The sequence below is a fragment of the Dicentrarchus labrax genome, unplaced genomic scaffold, assembly GCF_905237075.1.
Source record: "Dicentrarchus labrax unplaced genomic scaffold, dlabrax2021, whole genome shotgun sequence".
NCBI classification, from domain to species: domain Eukaryota; kingdom Metazoa; phylum Chordata; class Actinopteri; family Moronidae; genus Dicentrarchus; species Dicentrarchus labrax.
This window is the reverse complement of record NW_026136769.1, coordinates 45,001-71,051: the sequence shown is the minus strand read 5'-3', so window position 1 is coordinate 71,051 and position 26,051 is coordinate 45,001. Positions and strand designations below refer to the sequence as shown.

General features: G+C 43.0%; 1 protein-coding gene and 1 long non-coding RNA gene across 5 annotated transcripts in view; one reads left to right on the top strand and one right to left on the bottom strand.

Moving 5' to 3' along the window:
- Nucleotides 1-26,051, top strand: part of LOC127359774 (F-box/WD repeat-containing protein 7) — a 31,141-nt gene that overhangs the window by 5,039 nt on the left and 51 nt on the right. For 2 of the 4 annotated variants that reach the window (XM_051393900.1, XM_051393899.1), the window contains 12 exons: nucleotides 12,453-12,535; nucleotides 12,619-12,754; nucleotides 14,344-14,478; nucleotides 14,572-14,695; nucleotides 16,205-16,341; nucleotides 16,432-16,545; nucleotides 19,838-20,019; nucleotides 20,337-20,562; nucleotides 21,128-21,194; nucleotides 21,577-21,720; nucleotides 23,240-23,389; nucleotides 23,538-26,051. The exon at nucleotides 23,538-26,051 is cut by the window's right edge and continues 51 nt beyond it. In XM_051393900.1, the coding sequence (XP_051249860.1) occupies nucleotides 12,453-12,535; nucleotides 12,619-12,754; nucleotides 14,344-14,478; nucleotides 14,572-14,695; nucleotides 16,205-16,341; nucleotides 16,432-16,545; nucleotides 19,838-20,019; nucleotides 20,337-20,562; nucleotides 21,128-21,194; nucleotides 21,577-21,720; nucleotides 23,240-23,389; nucleotides 23,538-23,671 (1,632 nt within the window). In that variant the 3' untranslated portion in view covers nucleotides 23,672-26,051. Of the gene's footprint in view, nucleotides 1-5,479; nucleotides 5,706-8,031; nucleotides 8,326-12,452; nucleotides 12,536-12,618; nucleotides 12,755-14,343; nucleotides 14,479-14,571; nucleotides 14,696-16,204; nucleotides 16,342-16,431; nucleotides 16,546-19,837; nucleotides 20,020-20,336; nucleotides 20,563-21,127; nucleotides 21,195-21,576; nucleotides 21,721-23,239; nucleotides 23,390-23,537 lie in introns of those variants that run through there. The other 2 variants (XM_051393901.1, XM_051393902.1) reach the window with 2 other exon arrangements.
- Nucleotides 185-5,472, bottom strand: LOC127359780 (uncharacterized). The gene is made up of 3 exons (XR_007882848.1): nucleotides 5,377-5,472; nucleotides 4,697-4,775; nucleotides 185-755 (listed from the first exon to the last, which is right to left on the bottom strand). It is a non-coding gene; the product is annotated as an uncharacterized LOC127359780 (long non-coding RNA).

The following is a 26,051-nucleotide window of genomic DNA, read 5'->3' as shown; positions in this document are numbered from 1 at the left end:
GGACTCATTTGTTCAACAGAAGAACTGCGTGTTTTTTAATTGAACTGTTATTGATTACTGTTATATTATTGATTCCCTCTAATTGTTCCGATTAACCTCCCAGCTTCAGATCATCCTGAGCTCTTTGAGATTATTTCACTTCCACTAGAACAATATTCTAACAATATAAAGTCCTTTTATTATCCTCCTTAATTATCTGATGACCTGGTTTTACTCCAAAAACAGCTCTTTAATGTGTGTGTGTCTGTGTGTCTGTGTGTGTGTGTGTGTGTGTGTCTTTTTGTAGAAAGTAAAGTCATAAATCAATTAATGATATCATATATTACAGTACAACTTTTAATACTTTAAGTACTTTTACTTAAGTAACATTTGGAATACTTGGCTTTAACTTGTAATAGAGTATTTATACAGTGCAGTATTAGTACTTTAACTTCAGTAAAGTATCCGGATACTTCCTCCTCCACCGGCGTACACACCTTAACACACCCTCATACCGTGTGTGTGCACGAGGTCACATTCCTGCACCGGGCAGCTTTCCAGCCAGTTAGGTCCACCACAGTGATCTCGCCGAGTCAGCGCACCGCACACACACACACACACACACACACACACACACACACACACACACACACACACACACATTCCTCGAGCTGCGGCAGCATTCCCGGAGTCTTGTGCTCGTCAGCAGGACGGAGGCTTGAACCTGCGACCTTCCAGTTACAGTGCGGTCTCTTTGCGGCGGCTTCGACTCGCTGCTGAAAGTTAATCACATTATAGACGATTAATTCAGACTTTAAGTTCAATCTGCTTCGTATCTTTAATAATAACGTCTCAGCGTTTACGCCTCAGTAGAGAGCGACAGGACGTTTACACCTCACACTATTTATTCTATAGATTTATACTTCTGCTGCTTTATAATCGCGGAGGTCACATTGGCAGCCGGCCCTCAGAGACGTTCTCCAGCTCGTCCTGGAGGATCCCGAGGTTCCCAACACAGATGAGATATTTAATCCAGCGAGTTCTGGATCCACATCCATAGAAACCCTTTATCATTCACCTGTTCATCAGCCCCGAAGGTTTCCATTAACAACAGGACGACCTGCTGGAAGGTGTTTTCTTTAAAGGCAGAGGAAAGTCTGTTTTGGCTGCTTGTCAGTCTGTCAATACCTGATCAATATCCACTGTTAATCCATCCTTCTTTATATAAATATATATTTATTATATATATATCAGCCCACCGGCACCAGCCTCCGCTTTGAGTTGGAGTTTATGCTAGTTGTTGCTAAGCCTCTGAATCTTTCTATTCTGGTTCAGTGGTTCGGACTTCAATCAATCAATCAATCAATCAATCAACAATCAATCATTACCTCAATGCCACACACATATACCAGAGAGTTAGCCTCTCTGAGCCGTTAGCTTAGCTACAGGTAGCACACAGCATGAACGTGCTTCTAGTGACTCTGCCAGGTCCAGCAGACAGCAGCTGCTGAGGTCACGGCGGTCTGTGTCGAGGCCACGCCCCCTCCTCCCCCCTCCTCAAAGCTCATTGGCTGAGAGGGAGCCGAAAGGTCGAGTTTAAAGCAACTGAAACAGGAAGCAGCTCAGACAGACCAGGTGTCTTCTTCCTCCTCTTCTGTCGGCATCATCGTCGCGGCAACCGTCCAGCGCTGCGTTCCTATTGGCGGGCACGGCACTGACCTGTGTGTGTGTGTGTGTGTGTGTGTGTGTGTGTGTGTGTGTGTGTGTAGGACAGGGTACAATGAGGAACAGGTGCTGCACTGTCTACACTCGCTGTGTGAAAGGCGACACTTGAAGAATGTCAGTAAAACTTTCAGCGTTCAGTCGTTCTCGCTCTGTTTTCATCCTCTCATCCAGACTTTTCTTTCACTTTCTCACGCTCGAATTCCTCCTTTTTAAGATGGAATATATATATATATGTAACATTGCTGCCTTCATCAGGCTTATATTAATGTGACAGCACGTTAACAACAAGAACTTTTAATAGAAGAGTCGACGGTCAATCTGCGGGTCATCTTCTCAATTAATCGATTGTTTCGTGTATAAAATGGCAGAAAATATGATTTTCAACGTCTTTTCTTAACCAACAGTCCAAAACCTACAGATCTTCACGTTATTATCTCAAAAGACTAAAAAAAAAGAGAAAATTCTTATTCAAGAAGCTGAAACGAGTCAGTTTTGCTTAAAAAGCGCCCTAAAATATTTGTGAATTCATTAATATATTCAATTAATTGTGCAGCCCGACTCTGTTTTGGCACCTCAAACATTACTGAGGACGAATTTCTGCCATTTTGAGATAATCGGCATCAGTCGGCCGAAAAATCCCCATCGTGCACGCCTTGTTTTTAGCAACCGTTGTCATGGAAACACGGACTGTTTCAGGTCTAATATGCTGTTAAGAGTTTTACATAAAAATTACTCTTTCTTTCTTTCCTTGTATCCTTTCTTCCGGATTACAAACAGAGTTGAATTTTGATTTCACCCCTGAGAGTGATAGCAGCGCACACACACACACACACACACACACACACACACACACACACACCTACACAGCTACTCATTAAAATATACATGAGCACTAAGTCCCTTACATCCCTGCTACACTCCCTGCATTCATTATTGATGAACACACACTCTCACAGTCTATCTCTCACTCTCACTCACACACACACACACACACACACACACACACACTTATAAAGCACCTGTTGTTTGCTGCATTGCACCTCTGTAATCGGTCCCACTGGAAACACACAGCAGTGTCTGTGTTCGGATCCCGTCGGCTCGATAGCCGCAGTGTCTGTCCGAGGAGCTCGCCGCCTCGCAAACTGTCAGCGCACGTCGAGTTCAGGAAGTCTTCACGGGGTCCGCTTTTGTTCCGGAGACTGTACCGGGACCCGGGCCAAACTTATATCGAGCGTTAGACACTCTTTCAACTGTTTACACCGTCTGAAGTGTTTGTCTGTGTTTGATTCATCAGCTTCTCAAAGTCTCTCTCTAGCTTCCAATGTGGGTCTCTCTCAGGAGGATGTGAGGACGATTTCAAAGACTTACTTGATGTGAACTGTTGCATTCAAGATTTGTGATGGATTATATACACATATATACGTGTTTATATACATATATATAAACATATATTGTCTACAGTCCATATACAGTCAGTTTCTACTGTACTCTGCTCTCTACTGACAGTCTACACACAGACGGAGAGAGTTGAAACATCATCTGCTGAAAATCAATCTTTCACACATTCCTCTCATCTGCTCTCTCTTGCTCTCTTTATTGATTCTTCACACACTTGTAGGCTAATCCAGCTATCTCATGCTACACACACACACACACACACACACACACACACACACACACACACACACACACACACAGGCCACATCTGCCTCAGTCTTTGAAGTGGTTTTCTCTGTTTCCAGTGTCTGACAGTAGTTAGCTGCAAGGATTAAACACTCACACACACACACACACACACACACACACACACACACACACACACACACACACACACACACACACGGGTCCTGGAGTGTGGGAAACAGTCAGCTGTTTTAATGCATAACACACACACCAGTTTCAGGTTTTACAAGACCATCAGAGGGAGCGACTCAGTGGGTCTGCATACCAGAGAGAGTGGGTGAGGGGGTGAGGGTGGGTGAGGGAGGGTGAGCAGAGGAAGAGATGGAGGTTCATGCTTCGTCTGTAGATATTTTCATAAATACTCGACTGATATTTCTCCTCGAGTGCGGCTGATAATGAGGAAATACATTATTAATGGCCGACGTTCAGTTACAGTGCAGCAAGTCCTACAACAGACCCTCGTTTTACTGCCTTTAACTTCATCGTCTGTGATATGTCCCAATCCGATCTGATCGATTTTAACTGATCGGTAACCATTCGAGCTCAAAAACCTGTCTGGAGCCACACAGCTACCTTAACAACTTAAGACTGGTAGCCTCAGCTCATGTTCGGCAAAATAAAGAGAAGGCACCGAAATGTTAGAGAGGCTGAAGAGCCACATGTTGAGCTTTATTGATCACCAGGACATCCCTGGTTTTATTTTACACAGTAAAGTCTAAAATAAACTCTCTGCGGTTATAAAATGCTTTGATCTTTGAGATCGGATCAGGACATCCGCATTTTGTTTCTTGATGCAGTTAAGTTTTGGATTTATTTTAGTAACTTTAATGTACTTAAAGTGTGCAATGTGCTCTGTATTATCTAAAAAAATAACAATAAAACACTTGATCGTCCTTCATCAGTCGACTCTTCTTCTCCTCGACTGATGGTTCGACGTTCGGGGAGCAGACCTCGTTCTACATTCAATGAATCTTATGAAAAAGACCAAAATCAACAATGGAAGAAAGGAAGAGAGAACGGAGGAGTGGAGGGTTGAAAAAGATGTAAATTGGAAGCAGAGAGGGGGAGATGTTGAGCTCAGATTTATGACAATATGGAGGAAGAGGGAGGAATTAGTAACAGACATAAAGGAGAGAAGGATGGAGGACAGAGAGGAGAGAGGGAGGGAGGGAATTAGAAACTGTTAAGGGTGGAAGTGGAAGTAAAAAGGTGGTGAAAGGCATTATGGGATTGATCGGTGGTAGATAACGGACACGATGACACACGAACAGAGATTTACAGATTAACAAGTCCGAAGGTCAAAGGTCACCTGGGCAGCGATGAGGCTGATTGACGGAGGGGAGGGAGCCAGGGGGCGGGGTCAGAGCAGGTCAGGTGATTGACAGCTGCTGGAGGAGACAGAAAATAAACAAATTTTATATAAAAACATTTAATGGTTGCAGCTTGTGAAGATTTGCTGCTTCTCCTTTTGAAGGGTTTTAATCATTTGTATTTATTTGTGATCATTTTGGGTAATTTGTGACGACATTTCTCACTATTTTTAAAAAGCAAACAATCAATGGATTCTTTTTAGTCGTGTATATAGCAAAAACATTGACTATTTTCTGGTTTTATTTTTAATAAGTGTAAATTAAGTATCGTTTTTACTGTTAGTCAGACAAAAGAAAACATTTTAAAGACGTCACTTTGGTCTCTGGGAGCTTGTGATGGTTGTTTTTCACTATTTTCCAACTATTATTTTGACTAATCCTTTAAATAGGTTAATTAAAACAAATAATCAGGAGATTAACAGACAGAGTAAATATGTTTATTTGCAGCCCTAACAAACAGGAAGGTCGTGTTCGATCTCAGCTCGGTACAACGTGTTTTATAATAGTGATGCAGACTTTCTATCGTCCGCTGTGAGTCTGCGTTGCGTTTCAGGACTGGAATTAAAGGTGTTTCTCATATACAGTTTAAATACATTGTGGAACAAAATATGAGAAACACCTGTGAGTACGATCCACCACCAGCACGGACACGTCTGCGAGTCACCAGGAACTCATCGACTCCACTCGCTGCGGGGCGGTTACGTTGGATAACATTCGACTCTACAGGTGTTTGTGGTTGTCTGTAGTTAATAATCGCTGCTTCCTTTTCGTACATCCGAAACACCTGAAGACGAATCAGCTCTGGGCTTCCTCTTCTTCTTTTGTTGCCAGAGTGAATTTATGATTGGAATAATGTGAGGAAATGAAAGAGAGAGCAGAATGTGGTGGTTTTTGTGTCGAGAACCAACTCAGCCTCCAGAAAGAAAGAAAGAAAGGGAGGCTGAACAGGTGAGGGGAGGTGGAGGGGAGGTGTTGTGTGTTTTGTCTCTCCAGGCTCTGGGTGAAGGATTGACCTCCATAATTATCCCCCAGCTCCTCCTCACACTGCCTAGTGTGTGTGATGTGTGTGTGTGTGTGTGTGTGTGTGTGTGTGTGTGTGTGTGTGTGTGTGCCTGTGGGAGTTTCAGTGTGACGACCTTAGGGTCAATCAGCTGTGAGAAAGCGGTGACCTCCAACAACCCCCTGCTGGGCGTGTGTGTGTGTGTGTGTGTTTGTGAAAATAAGTGTGTGTGTTTGTGTGTGAGACAGGTATGTGTTTGAATAATGCTTCTCACCCGTCTGGACGATCTACTTTTTGTCCGCGCACGTCGGACTAGCTGGTAGAGCTAAAATAAATAATTTGTTGCTGGATTTATTATTATATTTATATTTAGTTTTAATAAACTGAATCTGTAAAGTAACTAATGCTATCAAATGAATGTAGTGGAGTAAAACTATAAAGTAGCATAAAATGGCTGACTAGCTAACGGCGTCTAACATTACTGTTTCAGAGCTGCCAACCTTCACGCTTTCGCAGTGTGACACGCGGTTTTGCCTGTTTTCACACGCACTCACGCCACACGTCCAATTTCTCACGCAAAAAAAAATCCGATCTTGGGCCGAGACTTGTTCGTTCCTTTTTAAATTCCCCGACGGGAGATGGCGCTGATGAGCGCCACTGAACCCATATATGCTGCACCCCGTTCGATGTATACAGTCTATGGCACCCCGAAGTTAGCGACAGAAGAGATACCGAGAAAGACAGCGGGAGAAACTACCTCGAGAAGTCTGATGAGAATCTGAGCTGAGAGTATGTAACAATGAAATGTCGTCCAGTTGAGTACTCACTCTGTTAAACTTTAAATCTTCTATAAAGTATTTGTTTGTGCGTGTGAACATGATTTAATGTGGTGAAATCTGTCATAACAAGCAGCAGGAGAGCACCTTGTTAACCTGGTGGTATACTGCATGCTCACAATATCAGTTTAATACCATTCTAATCAACATATCAATCAACCTACAGGCACTAGGTCCAATCTTAAACACTGGGCTATGAATAAGGCTTTATTGTGATACAGGCAGTCATTGAGGCACAACAATAGTTTTCTGGTTGAATGTTCAGCTCAAGTCTAGAAGGCCCTACAAGTCATGATGCCGAACATGAATCAGAATAAGTTCAGGTATTGCACATCTTTAGCAGACCTCCCAACAATCCACTAGAATGCAGGAAATCACATCTACTTAATCCAAAATGTCCTGTGGGTGGACCTTCAGCTGGGTACAACATCAAATGAGTTCCAATCCTCCGATATCTGAGCCACCAACTTGTGTGGCTGCGTGCGCGGCCTCATTTTGGTCACCCCCGACAAAATGTCACTCCAAGGTTTTTTTTGAAAAGTTGGCAGGTATGCTGTTAGCGACAGTTAGCTTCTTGTAGCAACAAGTCCATCTGTAAATCACCTCAGTACCACTGTTGTCAAACTGTCATCTGAGGTTCGGTCGCTAACGCTAACGGCAGCTACGTTAGCAGTTAGCAGAGATGAGGAAGAGCAGCGGAAGGACGTCGGAGGGAAAACCAGACAATATTCTCTCCATCAAATATGAGTTAGTTCATTAGCATTAAAAGTTAAGTGAAGCTAGCTAGCTAACTAATGAACCTTCGCCGTGAAGATTGATCGATTGGTTTTTATCGGTTGAAATCAGACGTAAGCACGCGTCACATTTTCTTTAACAAGAAGACAAAATTATTGGATTTTTGATATAAAAACACAAAGAAATGAAAGTTTCTGTTAAATTAAACACAAATAAACAATATGGGAACAATATAACTGAAGATGTGACCTTAAAGAGTTCAAATGACACTTTTTATATTCAAATAGTAAACTACTACTTCTCCACTACTGGGGACGAATCAGGAATTCAATTAAAGCTCTGTCAATTACAGCTTTAAAGCTGTTGAAGTCACTTCCGGTGTGTGGCGTTCCGTGAGGTTTGTCCGTTCTAGAACTCCGTACGTCACAAAATTAGATACATTTTCCGCAGAATTCTAATCAGGATGTCACACACACACACACACACACACACACACACACACACACACACACACACACAGAGGCACGCGGCTCCACCCCTCCCTCCCTCCCTCCCTCACGAGGCAGAGGGAGGCATGTCCCTGCGTGTTCCTGTGGAGGTCGAGCGACACAGCGGCTGAACGCAGAGAGAGAGAGAGAGAGAGAGAGAGAGAGAGAGAGAGAGAGAGAGAGAGAGAGAGAGAGAGAGAGAGAGAGAGAGAGAGAGAGAGAGAGAGAGAGAGTCAGTGGATCCTGAAGCAGCAGAAGCAGCAGCACGAGCTCCACGCGCTCCTTTACCTGATCGATCTGTAGCTTGTGATCGATCCGCCGGGTGCTTTGACCGGATGGACTGTTGACACCACGCCGCTGTGACTCGGATATCCCTCCGCTGGATTTTAGCGTTGTATCTCCTCCAGTTTGTGATATCTGAGCGGTTCTCGGTGTCCGGGAGGGCTCCACCGTACCGGGGGGGGGCAGCCATGGGTTTCTACGGCACCTTGAAGCTCATCTTCTATAAAGTGAGTATTGATTATCGATCAGCCTGACGTCAGCAGCTGCTCTTTAATCTCCTGTGTTAATATATATATATATAGAGAGAGATATAGATATATATTTGGTTTAACGGAGGGCTGTCGGGCAGGTGTTCAAGGTTGTCAGGCTCGTGCAACACCGGGATGACAAGGCGTTTCTGCCTGACAGCGGAATGCCTCGGTAGCGCGTGCGTGTGTATATGCGTGTGTGCGTGTGTGTGTGTGTGTGTGTGTAGACCACTGCGGATCTGAGAGAGAGAGGAAGGAAGAGAGAGAGAGAGAGACTCATTTTATGTCCTATCTCCCCCCTATATCTCTCTCTCTCTGTGTGTCTGATTTGATTATTGATTATTGGTAACCAGCTGCCTCTGTGCAGGTGTCTGCTGCACTTTGAACCTCCAGCAGAGCCGATGAGCAAGGCACCGGGGGAGGGTTTGAATTCCTTGTTAAAACGGCTGTGAATGGCTTTATTGGGTCCAGTGTGGTTTAATGCAGGTGAATTATAAACGTCAGCCGACTGTAAGTGAAAGAAGTTGAGTATTTGATGCTTTTTAAAACCTGAAATAAAGATTATACACAGTTCAGCTGCTGTAAAATCACATTTCTGGGTGTATGAAAGAGCAGAAGTGAGTTTAAAAAGACTTAAAATCACACACAGCTACAAACTACAAGATACCCTTTAAAAACTGACATTTCGCTTCCCTACACAGTGAAAGTAAAAGAGAAATATTACACAGATAAATGGACATTTTTGGGTGTATAAAACAGCAGAAATCTCTCAAAGACTTAAATTCAGACCACACTTTAGCTTGAGGGCTTGTTCATCTTCACAGCCACGAATTTCAAGATTAAAACCTTAGGAATTTACATGTTTGGCCTCCAGTGGAAACCTGTAAAAGAGGCACATTAGAGAACAGTTGTGCTGCAAAAAATAGCAAAAATCTATCAAAATAAGTTGAAATCAACCAAAAGCTTAAGATCCAATGCAAATGAATCTTTCCAGCTGCAAATTACAACAATAAAACTCTAAATACTGACATTTTTGTCTGAGAACACAAATAAAAGAGGGATATTACACTGTGCAGCTGCTGTAAACTGCATTTTTTGGGGTCAAATATGGCTTATAAGCAACTTAAATCTACAAAAAAGACTTGAAATCCGAGTAAATCTTTACTATCCAACACTTCTTTATCTTTACTAGACGAGCTGCAGGAATAAAACCCTAGAAATTGACGTGTTTTGCTTCTCTCTACTGTGAAAATACAGATTAAAGACGGATATAACACAAAATCCCTGTAAAATGACACATAGGTCACAGTAAGGTCACAGTGCACACTACTGATTATCATACATCATAAGTCACTGTTAATGTTACTGGAGCTCCATAAACTACCTCTTACACACACCATACACACTGTAAGTGCTGCTAACAGAATATAAAAGCATCTTAAAGCGTATTATAGGAACATTATAGAAGGTTTTACATTCAAATACAGTCTTTTATTTCTGTATGAAAGCAGCTGAATTGTTCTGGATTTAACAGTAAACACATTTTTGTCCTTCACCCTCAACTGAAGTTTCTCTGGCTTAATGAAATCCACACAGACGCGACATCTGTTATTAAAAAGCCAGCCCAAAATGAAAAGCAGATTACGAGTTTTAGGTCGCAGTTTAGTGCCCGAAAGATCGCGGCCGTATGTTGTTGTTGTTGTTGTTGTTGATGAATATATATAAAAAGTCTTCTTTAATTTTGACCTCATTCAGTCTGTCGGATGTCGCTGTGTTCACATAAAGATGCCAAGAGGAAGAAGGACAAGAACGCACATACTGTCCTGTACCATCCTCCAGTGTGTGTGTGTGTGTGTGTGTGTGTGTGTGTGTGTGTAGTGTGTGTAGCAGCAGCCTGTTAGCGCGTGCTGCTGCTGCTGCTCTATTTTGGACCAGTGCTGCACCGGCGACATTCCTGCGATTTTCTGCATTCCTGCGTTCATTCACTGAGAGAGAGAGAGAGAGAGAGAGAGAGAGAGAAAGAGATAGAAGGCTGATTCAGATCCTCTGGGCTCGGGGTGCGTTCGTGTTACTTAACAGCGTAGGTGTTTTCAGTGTCTCTGTAGTCACACACACACACGGGGCTGCTGCATTAACGTGGAGTCGACGACAGCTGTTTTCTTTTTTGAGCCGAAACCCCACAAACTTGTTCCTTGTGTTTCCTTCCACAGGCCACATTAACACATCTGAGCCCGTCTGCTCTGGTTTCTACGTGTGAGACGCAGAAACTGTTGATAAAAAATGTTAATCGTGTGTTCGTTTTAGCTGCGAGGACGCGGCCGTAAACTTTATTTCTGGGGTCAATTAAGGCGCCGTGAGCGTTTGTAGTTCTGGCCGGCACTCGTCTGCGGCGGAGGTCGTCTGTGAGAGACGATCCTTTGGTGCGTTCCCTCTTGATTACGTCGTTTACTGTGATTTCTCGACAGACTAGCGCCACCTGCTGGTGGGGAGAGTGCAGACACAGAACGAACGTGCTCGCTGGTCGTTCGCTGTAGTCCGTACGTATTCTGGTGTCACTTTTTGGGCCAAGAAACAGGCGACGGTGTGAGTTCTTCTTTGGTTTGGTGTGTCAGAGCCTTTAGAGTTGTTCCCGTACTGATACCGGTACCTGAAGTTCCTCTGATACTGGCTAACAGGTGGTATTAGGTATCGGTGAGTACGTGTGCACCGATCCGGTACCCTGCTACTTCCCAGCAGTGTCCCATAGCCATCACACAGGCTTAGTAGTGTAAGCTTGTTCAAAAATTATTATATATATATATATATATATATATATATATATATATATATATATATAAACAGTTTATCTATTTTTTAACACACACGATTCGGATCGGCACTCGTATCGACTGATGTGTAAAGTTCTGGTATTATAAATGAAAAACACGGCATCAGAACATCTCTTGGATGAACTATTGTGTATGAAAATGTATTAAAATCCGACAAAACTTTATATATTATTAATGTCTTCTTCATGTAAATAGTTTTAAACTGCAAGAATAAAAGATTAGAAATTTACCTTTTATCGCTTCCCTTCATGCAAATACAGATTATAGACGAATACGACAGTAAATCGGTGCAAAATTACACATAGGACACTGTAAGGGCACAGTACTGATCGTCGTCATCATCATCATCATCATCATCATCATCATCATCATCATCATCATCATCATCATTGGGCCATTTTGACTGCAGGAACTTTGCAGAAACCCACAAACGTGTAATTTTCAGATAAAATTGAGACAGTTTAATCGTCTCATGTAAGTAGATAATAAATTTAATCTGTGTTCATTTGAGCTGTTTCCCTTTTAAAGGATATTACTGGATTAACCAGTTTGGGGCCCCTGGGCTAAAACTGTGCTATTGGGCCCCTACTGACCCCCCACCACCTACCTCCCAAGCTCCAGTACAACCAGCACTCCCAGTTACAGTTAGTGTGTGTTCATTGTATTGAACACATTATTCAGGAGTACAACATAAAGTAAAATAAAGAAGCTCTTTAATGAGATTCTGTTAAAGAAAAAGAAAAGTTATCTATTAATACGAGACCCACTTTTGTTGTTGTTGTTGTGTTTTAATGGGGTTAACAATTCACTAACACGTTTGCAAATATTCAAAACCAAGTGACGGACAAACAAACGAAGGACAGCTTTACCCGGTTGGTATAATCCAGCCTGGAGGAAGTTTCCAGGAGCAGTTTTATTGTTTGTTTGTTTGTTTGTTTGTTTGTGGCCGTTCCTCCAACGCAGGAAGATGCCGTCCCCGTTCGTAATCCGGCCTACAAACCTCCAGTTAGCTCGGTAGTATCCCCGAGCAGCCGTCAGTGAGCGACATGTTTAAACCGCTGGGAAATAATGGGACATATAGTTGATACAGAGGTAAAAACCCGCGCTCCAACATAAAGGTGTTGGCCTGTGTTAGCACGAACAAGCAAACGGATACTTTTCTCCATGTTGGTGTAGAACGACTGATGGAATAAATGAAGAGGTTCGATTACTTCCTCCTCTCTCAGAAGAGTCTCTCACTGTCTCTCTTTGTCTCCGTCGTTGTGTCTCAACCTCCAGATGAAGAGGAAGTTGGATCATGGTCCGGACGGACGGCCGTTCCCTTCAGGGAAGAAGCACTGCAAAGGCAACGGCTACCTCAGGTAACACACACACACACACACACACACACACACACACACACACTGCAGATGCTAACGTCCCTGTCTCACTGTCTTTCCCCCAGTCCGTCCAGTCTGGTTCCGGCCACACCCACCACATTCGGCGACCTGCGGCTGGCCAATGGGCACTCGGCTCAGCGACGGCGCGTCACCTCGGGCCCGCCTCCCTCCGGCCTGCAGGACTGGCTTCATATCTTCCAGGTCAGCACTCACACAGGCAACCACAACCCCCCCCGAAACAGCGATCGTCCAATCAGAGCTCACCTCTAAAGCTAACTGCAGATTACAACACTCGCTGTGCGGCGGCCAAGATGCTTTCGGCTAAGATTAGCTCTGCTCGGGTTTACACTCCAGCTCAACTCGTTATTCGAGATACTTTTGCCAAACACTTTAGTCCTCTTCCTAAAAGCCTCTTCTCTTGTAAAAGAAGCAATAAAGCATTAATCCAACCTCGGTTGCTTCTCCAGGTTTATTTATAGTAAACTTTTAAACAAGGTTATCTTAGCACAAGTAGCATTGGGGCTAATGTTAGGTTGAGCTTTATCTGCTTCTGTCTGAAATCAATTCATTGTTCAACTCATTGTTCCAAAAAAAGACTTTATAGTTTCTGTTAATTGAAGTTAATTAACTGCTTAATTATCCCACCTTATACAACACATTTGACAACAGGTTCTGGTAACACTTCATGAGCTGAAACAAACTACACCGTTCAGATTATCTGCCAACACACACACACACACACACACACACACACACACACACACACACACACACACACACACACACACACACACATTTTCAGTAAAGTGTGTATGTGAATATCTTCCGCTTCCTGCTCGTGAACACAGACGTTAGAGGAGTGCTGCCTCCGAGCTGTTCTTATGTAACTAATAAAAAACACACACACACACACACACACACACACACACATTGAAATGAAAAACACGGATCTGTCTTCAGTCGCTTTGGGGGGAAAGAAGTTAAAACGATTTCAGACACACACAAACACAAGAGCGCACACACACACACACACACAAACAGACATAAACAGAAAAACACTTAAAGCAGTTCCCAACATAAAGGAAAAACACTTTGGTAAGTTTCACAGGGGGTCGCGAGGCCTTCTTGATTTTAAGGCGTACTAAAACCTTGAATAATAAACATAAACAATGCGTTTCTATCTCAGCATTTCATTTATTTATGTGAAGAAACTTATTGTTATTTTAAAGTTTAAATTAGATTTAGACCAGATGAGTTAATTTAACTCAAAGAAATTAAGTAAAACGAGCTAAATTTTGTAAATGAATAAAGATTCTTGATCAAGTAGCTTTAGCAGTTTTAAGTGACTTATTTCTTTTATTTATATTGTGAGAAAAAACTGACGAAAAGCATTTAATCAAGAATGTTTTTTAACTTACAAAACTGAGTTTCTGTAACATAAAATTTAGTTAAAATAAGTTTACAGTGTATTATTGACTATTATTGATCTAAACACAACCTTTATTAGAAGAATTGGGAAGAATAAAACACTGAACTGGTCAAAAAGAAACTTTTTATGTCTTTATGATTGTTAGAAATAAAAAAAAAACACATAATAAAGTCAGAAAATTGTTTGAAAAGTTCCTAAAAATATCCGAAAAACTCATCTGCGTTTAATATTCACAGGAAATAAAGTTCCTGCAGTTGTTTATCAGCTGTTCAGTATTTGTTGAATGTAGTCAGTTCAGTGATAGATTAAAGGGGGAAACCACAGACTGAAAGTAAACCTCCTCATCCTCCCCTGTTTGCAGACGTGGAGCGGCCCCGAGAGGCTCCTGGCTCTGGACGAGCTGATCGACAGGTGTGAGACCAGTCAGGTGAAGCACATGATGCAGGTCATCGAGCCCCAGTTCCAGAGAGACTTCATATCCCTGCTGCCCAAAGAGGTACCCACAGTTCAGATAACAGGACAGATATATATGTGTGTGTACATGAGGAGCAGTGTTTTTATAAGTGTGTGTGTGTGTGTGTGTTTGCAGTTAGCGCTGTACGTGCTGACCTTCCTGGCTCCCAGAGACCTGCTGCAGGCCGCTCAGACCTGCAGGTACTGGAGGATCCTGGCTGAAGACAACCTGCTGTGGAGGGAGAAGTGCCGCGAGGAAGGTAAACACCAACGGTGTGAATACAGAGGATAGTGTTACAGCTTTCAGGGAGCAGCTAGTCTAACTCTAGGCCAGCTCCTCCATCCTCTCTCCCCTGAATAGAGCCATGTCTAACAGATCAGCTGTGTGAGGTTGGATGGTAGAGACTGAAATCAGACCGCAGTAACCAAAGATTATAACTTCTAACGTGGGACAAAGAGGACTCTTAAAACCAACGGTGGCGTTAGTGCAGAGACTGGAAGCTGCTGTCTGCTGGTCCTGTATCCCCGACTAGTGGAGGTTGGCTGCATAAAGACAAAGTTAACCAGCGTTGTACATTCATGAAATATGATCATTAGTTTAACCCGCTATCATTCCTGGTGTCGACTAGTTAAGGTTAGCGACATTTAACCGGTGGATTAATCCACATTTGGTGCTTTAGGGAGCATTTTAGGGCAGCAGGACGGCGTATGGTTCGATGTGTGTGTTCATTTTGATAGAGGAACATGTTTTTTGGAGAACAGTGGAGCTCTAATAGATTATTTATTATAAATCACCAGACGTCAAACTGTGCAGGGCTGCCTCCTCACTCTGTTAGTCTCCCTTTCACACTGTTTGGCTTCGGTACATTTTGATTCATCTTCTCCCAAAAAAACCTTCAAAATGAGGAAAAAAAGCTGTTGTATTTCCCCCCGTCGTGGCTGTGAGAGTTCATCATGTGGTGTCTGAGCTTTTCACTCTGGAGGTGTGTTTTCCAGCGTTTCTTTCAAATATGAAAAGCAGAAAACAAATAAGAGGCAGGAGATGTATAGTTCTTTCTAACCGGAGTGTAACATGCAAATACAGATACACACAGTCAGTCAGTCACTCCTCCTTCATTCAGCGCAATGCAGTGGCTCTGTGTGTGTGTGTGTGTGTTAGAGTGTGTGTGTGTGTGTGTGTGTGTGTGTGTGTGTGTGTGTCTCTCTCTCTCTCTCTGGGCGTGCTGCCAGTCAGGCGAGATTCACTGCCAGCACTCAGCAGCCATACCAATGAGCCTACCTCGCGGTAACGCCACACCGCAGCCATACTAATGAAGCCAGCGTTAACTGCAACTCACCAGCTTCATAAATGAGGCTGATTTGTATTTGCGCTGCACTTTCTCGGTCGTACCAGTGGGAACATGGTCGGCATTAGTTTAGCACCCTGTGAGAATATGAATGCGGCTAACCTGCATTAGGAGAATGTCAGTTACATACTAATTAAACTAGCGCTGATGTTAAACTCTGATCAGTAAAACAACTGTGTGCTCTTCTGCTTACTTTATGGTGGTTAAACTTAAGTCAGCTCAAACTACTCTGTTACTATTGGTTTATCTGCAGCTACTATTAGCTTATGCAGCAATTTAACTGGTGAATTTTTATAAATGTGCACAAATGATTAATTAATTATAACATTTGTTGCAGATTGTTTTCTGTGGATCATCTAATTGATTGATCAGTTAATTGTTGCTGCTCTATTTATATTAATGTGTCTCACCCTCTCTCCCCAGGTATATCAGATTGTGCGTCGTCTCGCCGCAGGAAGTCCGCGCGGCCGGGCGTGGCGGTCAGTCCGTGGAAATCTGCCTACATCAGACAACACCGTATAGAGAACAACTGGAGGCAGGGGGACACACGAGAACCGATGGTACGCCGCCGCCGCACTGATCCGGCTCACTGGCGTGTATTCGATGTGTAAACCGTGTCACTGAAGCCGCCTCTCGCTCTCTTTACGCAGGTGCTGAAAGGTCACGACGATCATGTGATCACGTGTCTCCAGTTCAGCGGCGACCTGATTGTCAGCGGCTCCGACGACAACACGCTCAAAGTCTGGTCGGCCATCACGGGCAAGGTAGGACGCCGTGTTTGTTGTCAGCAGAGACAGACGTATTGATTATGTAGATAAGGATCTTATCCCCCCGTGTGTGTGTGTGTGTGTGTGTGTGTGTGTGTGTGTGTGTGTGTGTGTGTGTGTGTGTGTGTGTGTGTGTGTGTGTGTGTGTGTGTGTGTGTGTGTGTGGATTACAGTGTAGCATTAATTTGCTGTTGAGTGTACTGTAAATAGCATTTTATCAAGCAGTGCTTTTATTTTGGAGTCTTGCAGGAATTAATTGTATTTGATATCAACTATATGTCTAAAAGTAGTGCTTTTATTTTGTATTCCTCCTGTTATAATTACTATTAGTAGTATTTCTACAACCGTTTTGTATTTTGTAGTAATAGTTACATTTATCAGTAGTCTTTTTAGAAGCGAGGCTTATTTTGTCAGTGCTTTTATTTTGTATTATTCGCAGGTAGTGAGATGATGATTCCTTTATCGCAGTTTACTGTACTTGGAAATGGAAATACAGCAAATTAAATCTGCATTTAATTAGATAGTGGAACATCATTCCCTGTTTCCAGCTCCTTTAAATGTGAGAATTTGATGCTTTACGTCCTGATATATGAACGTAGACTGAATATCTTCAGTATTTAATCAACAATATGATCGACAGATTAATATATAATGGAAATAATCATCAGTGTTGCATTTGAAAGCTACTCTGCCTACATGAGTTAGATTATAATAAAGCAACAATAGAGGCTGTTTTGTAGGTCAACATAGCCTAATAGGCAGCTTACAGAAGCTTATATATCTGAATAGAGAAGAATGCAGTAGAATATAATAGAGTAGCTGTCAGGCGGACCGGTTGTGTAATGAGTCAGGGTGTGTCGTTGAGCCCGAGGCTCTGCTTGAATCCACAACCTATATGTGTGTTAAAGGTGGAGGGATTGTTTGTCTCTCTCTTCTCACCCTTCCTGTCTTTACACCGGCGGCTGGACTTCTTACTCAAGTACTGTAATTCAGCTCAAATTGAGGTTTACTCGAGTATTTGAGTGTATAAACTGAAGGATGAAGTGTTTGTATGGGTTGAGAAAAGGTCCAGTGTGCAGGATTTAATGGTATCTTAGCAGCTTCATCTTCCTCTTCAGAGTGTGATGAAGAAACTACAATAGTTTCTGTCTAGAGTCAGAGTTTGTCCACTCTGGGCTACGGTAGAAACTGTAGATAAAAACAGCTCATGTTATTATATTCAGGTAATTATTCACTAATGAAAACATACCTGTGGATATTATATTCCGATAAATCCTCCTGAATGTTACTACAATGAATAAAGGCAGGTTGAGTTCAGTGGCTGAACAAAATAAAAGCCTGGGTTATTAATTGAAGTTATACGGTATTTAAAATGGAAAAAAAAAACTTTCTGACAGCCACGCTACAAACATATGACAATTTATATATTTATATATTTACTATATATTTGAAAAATAAAAGCATAAACAGGGAAAGAAAAAAAAAACATGTCATTTTGTCTTTTTCCACTTTTATTTTGAAAACAAAAATAACTTCAAATGGGTCTTTTTTTCCTGTTTTTTATTCCCCTGTTTATAAATCGTAGCTGTTTTCCTGATTTTGGTGACACTGAGCCTTTATCCTACAGATTAAGATGCTGTAGATTAAAGCAGCCAACAGTTTCTAAAAGAGTTAAAACTGAACATCTACAGCAGCGAATCACAGAGTACAGCGCGGTTCACTCTGGTTTCGGTTGAACATTCTTCAACCGGACACACCTGCTCGCTCTCCTCCGTCTAGACCTGCCCTTTATACTGTGTGTGTGTGTGTGTGTGTGTGTGTGTGTGTGTGTGTGTGTGTGTGTGTGTGTGTGTGTGTGTGTGTGTGTGTGTCCGCCCGCAGAAAGAAAAACACACACACACCCTGATCTGTATCCCGAGGGGATGACGAAGGCGTTTGTGTTTCCGCTCATCTCTGAATTTAAATGCTGGTTGTCAGCAGGAGGCGACGACAGTTTGTCAGTCGGCCGTTGATCAGATAAGATTTATTGATCCCACGCTGCCGATACCGACGCAACCGATCAGACAAATACACATTAAATAGAAAAATAAAAGATATAATGATATAGAATAAGAGTTATACGGACTCTGTCTGTACAGATGTGACTGACGGAGGCGGTAACAGTCGAGCGTCGACCGCAGTATCTCCTCTTTTGTCTCGGCAACAGTTGCCAAGGCAAAGTTTTCCTCTGTTGCCGCGGCAACCACCACTACAACACCTCCAAGGTGAAACTGCATTCTTTCTCCGTGTGTGTGTGTGTGTGTGTGTGTGTGTGTGTGTGTGTGTGTGTGTGTGTGTGTGTGTGTGTGTGTGTGTGTGTGTGTGTGTGTGTGTGTGTGTGTGTGTGTCCTTCAGGTAGCTGTGAAAGTGGAACAAATATTGACACACACACTTTTATACACGCACACACACACACACACACACACACACACACACACACACACAGAATATAGAAAATCTTCTTTTTTCCCCAGAAAACTGTTGATGACATTTCAACTTAATTTGCGCTTTAATTAAAAGTTTATTGATTTAATCTTTTTTTTTTAAACTTAATGTGATTTGTGTAATTATATTTCTGTGTTTAATTGTCAATTAATATATTACACACAGAACTGAGTGAAACAGTAACTGAATTAACTGAATTTAATTAAATCTGCAATGTTAAATTCGATCTCTTCCATCAGAAACTATAATGAAGACTTCCTTTATTCACCGAGGGGAGTTTAATAACGAACTATAGTCAGACACAGAAACACTTTCTTCCTCTTACACATTAAAAGTTGAATTAACAGATAATAAAACTGCTTTATTAGAGAAATTGTTGTGTAACTGACTTTAAATTAAAGATATTATAGTGAGATTTATTGTCACAGACTTCCACCACGCACCAACTCACTCAGACATTAGGAAAATAAATAAATTAATTAACAATATGAAGTAAAAATATAGTTGCCTCTCTATTTATGGACCTTTTGTTTTGGACATGTAGCACTCTGGTTGTTAATTCATTATTCAGGACACTGCAGTGAGTTGGTGTTTGAAGAGGGATGTATAAAAGAATGATTAACGGTTGCAGCAGAGGCAGGAAATATGAATCAACCTCCAAAACCTCCGGATACTACATTTCCCATAATGCAACAGCTTCAGCTCGTCTCTCTATCTGGAAACACCAACGTCTTTCTTTCCCACGTCCACAGTTTTTATGACACACTTTATTTATTTATTATAAATGTCTCTCCGTCTCTCTCAGTGTCTGCGGACGTTGACGGGTCACACCGGCGGCGTGTGGTGCAGTCAGATGGCGGTCGCCACGGTGATCAGCGGCTCCACCGACCGGACGCTGCGCGTGTGGGACGCCGAGAGCGGCGAGTGTGTCCACACGCTCTACGGACACACGTCCACTGTGCGCTGCATGCATCTCCACGGCAACCGGTAATTCACACACACACACACACACACACACACACACACACACACACACACACACGAACACCTAACATTTTTGCTGCATTCGTCACCATGACAACCAGAGAGACTTACACACACACACACCGACAAAGATTCATACACTCTGCCTGCTGCGCGTCTCCATGGTAACCGGCATAACATTAATATGGTGTATTCATTGTGCATGAACACACACACACACACACACACACTATAACACACACACACACACATTTACAATAAACACACACACTAATAACCCCTCCCCCTTCTCTCTCTCTCTCTCTCTCTCTCTCTCTCAGGGTGGTGTCGGGCTCTCGGGACACGACGCTGCGCGTGTGGGACGTGGCGTCGGGCCGCTGCGAGCACGTGCTGACGGGCCACGTGGCGGCGGTGCGCTGCGTTCAGTACGACGGGCGCCGCGTGGTGTCGGGCGGATACGACTACATGGTGAAGGTGTGGGACCCCGAGACGGAGGCGTGTCTGCACACGCTGCAGGGACACACCAACAGAGTGTACTCGCTGCAGGTACACACACACACACACACACACACACACACACACACACACACACACCCTCGCTGTTTGGTAACCATGGAAACAGCTTCACTCATTGATGATGACGCTCGCTGTTTATAAACAACCGTAAAGGCGCTCCACTTCCGTTTTCTCGCCGTTAGCGTCCGGAGGGGAGTTGTGCGAAGTCGGATAAATTGCCTCAAGTGATGTCACTTGAGTCGGCGTCGGAAAAAGTTTGAAAAAGAAAACGAACCTGTTGGTGTGGAGTCGGAGAGGGAAGTGATCTGAGTGTGACCTCTGTGGCTGCAGGCTACGTTAGCCGCTGCAGCATAACACACCTGAATGTCAGCAGCCGGGTTGCATTGTGGGTAATGTAGTTGCCGGGTTCTGACCAGGGAGAAGACGATAACTCTGGTTCCGCTGCTTCGATTTTGATATTTTTTTGGTATTTTAGGTTAGTTAGCAACTTGCTAAATCCTTCATAGTGAACGACAGAAACGTTTTCCTTGATTGCTTCGATCAACAATCTCTTCTTCTGTTTGAGGTAATCACAGGTGATCTTCTCTCTCCGCAGTTTGATGGCGTGTTTGTGGTGAGCGGCTCGTTGGACACTTCAATCCGAGTGTGGGACGCAGAGACAGGTATACACACACTAATATAATACGTCTTATTTTAATAAACATTTCTTTATGTTAATATAGTAAACAAACATTACAACCTTTATGATGAGGATTTATTGCAGGTCTGCGTTAGTTTCAGTAATAAACTGAGTGTTCGTGCAATTACTTAAAGGAACTGAGTTGAACATGTACAATAAAAAACTTTACAATCACAATAATTAATTAAATTACACATATAATAGATTCTCTTTTATTGAGGAGAGTTTATGTTGAAGGTGAATTCTGATCTGTTGGAGTCGAAATTAAACTCCCATCAGCTTTAAATCCACCTGAATCCTTCAAAATAAACCTTTTTATTAGAGTGAAACCTCTAAACTGTGTGTGTGTGTGTGCGTGTGTGCAGGTGGGTGTGTCCACACGCTGACGGGCCACCAATCGCTGACCAGCGGCATGGAGCTGCGCGACAACATCCTGGTGTCCGGGAACGCCGACTCGACGGTGCGGGTGTGGGACGTCCGGACGGGACAGTGTCTCCACACACTGCAAGGTGAGAGAGGACTGTCTCTGTGTGTGTGTGTGTGTGTGTGTGTGTGTGTGTGTGTGTGTGTGTGTGTGTGTGTGTGTGTGTGTGTGTGTGTGTGTGTGTGTGTGTGTGTGTGTCAGAGAAAACAATGAGAGCAGCATGAAGGTGAGAGTCACTGAGTCAGCACTAACACACTGTCTGCAGTCCGCTGGGAGGGAGGGAGGGAGAGAGAGAGAGAGAGAGAGGAATCATGGGGGACGAGATATGAAGGAGACGAGGGAGAATGAAGGTAGACAGTTAAACTCGATATAGACAAACTGAAACGACAAGAGAAGTAGTATTTTACATATGTTTGCTTAAAGGTTTTAAATACACTGAGTTTATGTGCCACTAGATGTCGCCCACCAGACTCCATTGACAAAACCAGTCATTTTACTGTGCAGATAAACAGGAAACACACTTCAAACTGGATTGAAACCAAATAAAACTGCAAAGTTTGTCCACTAACAGTAGTTGTTTGTGCCACTGACACTCAGGTTGTTATTGTCAGTGTCTGACAGCATTATGGAAAGGATCCCTCCAGAGATAGACCTTTAGTTTAACCACAAACAGCCGTAATATCACGATCACTCTCCACCAGACTCCAGAGACAAAAACACAAATTTTAGCCTGAAACATCTTAACTTCATTTAAAGTGGACAGAAACAAAATAAATCTCACCCAAACTGTCTTTGTTAGTCTTTTAACTCTGGTTTGGTGGAAATCAATCTTTAACTCACAGACGTAGAGGAGACAAACAGCAGTTTCAGTCGTACATGAACATCGTGGAACATTTAGCAGCTAAAAGAGAGTAAATACTGGACTAACATTGATCAGGTGGACTCCTAATGAATGATAATGTGGTTCAGTGTCTGTTGGTGATACAGTCATTGTATCTCAGGAGACTTTCTGCCCTCTAGTGGTCACTTAATGCAACTGTGAGTATCTGATGAGGACTGATTTGGGTCAAACAACAGTTTGTACAGTTACAGTAAAACTCAATTAGTTTTGGTTGGTTGGGTTTTTATGGTGCAGCAGCAGTAATACAGACGTCTGTGGATTTAATGCCTTATTACAGATTATAAGGGAAATAAAGGGAATTTAAAAAAGGCAAAATTAATACCTAAAAAACCCAGAACAATATGATAAACAAGCTAAAATACCAAATATTCTCTATTTGTTGGTTTAAAAACTTTACCTCTGTGCCTTTTATTTAAGATACTGCAGTTCAGATGTGCAGTACTGACACTTTATCCTCTGATTCTACTACATTAGTTTGTTTTTTATTCACAGTTTTGAGTTTATTTAACACAAATATAATAAATAATAACTGGAAATGTGTCAACAAAGGTCGTTTTTCATCTGTAGTTACTGACCTTAAAGTAGTGAAAGAAACAAACGTACATGAAAACGCGACGCAGTGAATGAGTGGTGACACGTAGTAGTGATGTCTGTGCGTTGCCGTGGCGAGGAGGTCAGAGGTCACAGTGTGGTTTCCCTTCAGGTCCCAACAAGCACCAGTCGGCGGTGACGTGCCTGCAGTTCTGCCGAGGTCTCGTCCTCTCCAGCTCCGACGACGGGACGGTCAAACTGTGGGACCTGAGGACCGGAGCCTGGCTGCGAGACGTGGTGGCGCTGCAGAGCCGGGGATCAGGTCGGGACCACGAACACGCACGCACACACACACACACACACACACACACACACACACACACACACACACACACACACACACACACACACACACACACTGTTAAAGATCTCTGAGTCTAAACCAATCACACGTCTTCTTTCCTCCACAGGCGGCGTCGTGTGGCGAATCCGAGCGTCCGACACTCGGCTGGTGTGCGCCGCCGGCAGCAGGAACGGGACGGAGGAGACCAAACTGCTCGTGTTGGACTTCGACCTGGACGACAAGAAGAAAGAGACGGAGTGATTTTATCAAACGGAGACAGAAACGATGGCGATTGTTTTTTTAAAAAGACCTTTTTTTTTTGTTTTTGTTTTTGACCAAAGTCGAGTCTGAATCCAGTTTCTCCAACAGTCAGACAGACGGTATGAATGTAACAACACGTCCTGGTTTTGGCTGGCGGACAAACGGACACGTTGAGACGGACATAAGATCCTCTACGACCCGGATACCCGACGAGGATCGAGCTCGAAATGGACGAAAGGAGTAAGAGGAACAGTTTGAGGTTCGGCGTTTTAAGACGGACGCCGGCAACAATCAGCCGAAGCGAGCCCCCCGGGCGGGAGCTGCGGCGACACGATGAATGTTTCCGGGAGAGAAAACGCGTGGATGTAAACGGTTTCTACGGCAACGTGCGAATGTTTTGACGAGCAGACGGGCGGATACATGTCGGCTCAGACGACGGCGGTTGAATGTAACCGGCGGCGGAGGGATCCATCCAATCGGGAGTGTTTGAGGGCATTGACTTTTTATTGCTGCTGAACCAATGAGGATGTTTTAAACAAACCAAAAGTACCAAAATCTTGAAGGCTGGAGACACGGCGGGGGCGACTCTCTGAGGCGGCGCCGACGGGCGACGTCCGTTAACTCTCATATTCAGTCAGTATTGTTTCATAACATTTTATCAGCGTTTTCATAGTTGCCACCAAAGTTTGCCCGTCTGCGTTGCCTCTGAATGTTGTCGCCGTGTCTCGGCCCTGCAGTACTGTAACATGCGTAGTGTTGGGAGCCGCGGCGGCGAAGGAAACGCTGGTGAAACCACGGAAAGTGGGATTTAAAAGTGTTGTTTCCAATCCAGCAGAGACTTAAAAACCAGAAATAGCCTCAACCAGAGCCTCACATCTGCAACACAAACCCCTCACTCACTTTCATTCAAGCTTTAAAGTAAAAAAACATTATTATTATTATCACTCCAAGCTGCTCGTCACCTCTACAAACGTCTTTAACTGCACACTAAATCCCTCACAGACCTGCATGTGTCCATGATATATGGGGCAGTCGTCCTCAGTATTCCTGCCAGAAGTGGACCCAAATGCAGAAAACGTGGTGGAGATATTTTAAACGCGTCATAGCAGGAGAATCACAAGTGTTAATGATCAAATGAATGATGCCTTCAGGGTCCTGGTGTTGTTGTCATGGTTTACTGGGGCACTGGAACACTTGTGTTTCTTCCCACTGTGACGGTGGGAAAAGGAAAATGTTCTTCAGATCTGTAGCTTTACTGAACACTAAATCACAGACAGACGAGTTTCAGTCAGTAATTCTGAGCTTTTTGTTTCTTTTTCTGTGAATTTGCTTCACTTTGTATTCAACAAACGTTAAAATCTGGAAAAACTAAGAAAATGAGCCAACTTTACTCTTAAATCTGCTTTTTAAGTGATATTTACTCACCTTTTCAGCTGATTTTTGTTATATTTTACAGCAGATAAAGTCGAACTAAAAGGGCAAAAAAAATCAATCTAAGGAAGCAAAGAAAGGCCAACTGGCCATTTAATTGTGATGAGATTCTTGTTCAGAACTTCTGCAAAATGTACAATTACAGTCATTTTCTGTTAACTTTCTTTACATATTTCACTTTTTCTTAAAAAAATGTGAGTTTAAATCTGGAAAATCTGTAAGAAAATTTACCAACTTTACTCTTAAATCTGCTTTTTAAATGATTTTTACTCGTTTTTTTCAGCTGATTTTTGCTCAAAATTTAAATCCACAGCAGATAAACTCAAACCAAAATTGCAGACATTTAATCAACACTGAATCTGCATCTGAGTTTATGTGATTTCTTCCTTTTTTTCACAATATAGATAAAAAAATTATAATTTAATTCATTAATTTTGGCCTTTCCGTGCTTCCATAAAAATCCCTTTGATTCGTCTGTTTTTAACACAAATCTCTGAAGGGTCACTCGTGTTTTCCTCAGCTTATGAAATATTTAACAAAAACAAGATAAATAATTTACTTCCCTTTTTACCAGATATTAATCCGATAAGCTGCCGTTGCCCGGCAACACCTCCAGCCAATAAGCAGAGATTCGGGTGATAATTCCCCCAGCAACAAGTCGTATTTCAGGCTTCCTCCTGGAAAAGTTGACCTTTCGGTGGGTGGGTGTGTGTGTGTGTGTGTGTGTGTGTGTGTGTGTGTGTGTGTGTGTGTGTGTGTGTGTGTGTGTGTGTGTGTGTGTGTGTGTGTGTGTGTGTGTGTGTGTGTGTGCGAGGCTCTGGGGAGGCGACGCTGTCCGGGTGATGTCGTCACGTGTAAAATACTGTAAATACAGAGAGGATGTACATATTCAGCTTTTTATAAGAATGGAAAAAAACAGAGAAAATATTGTTGACGGTGGGAAGAGGAC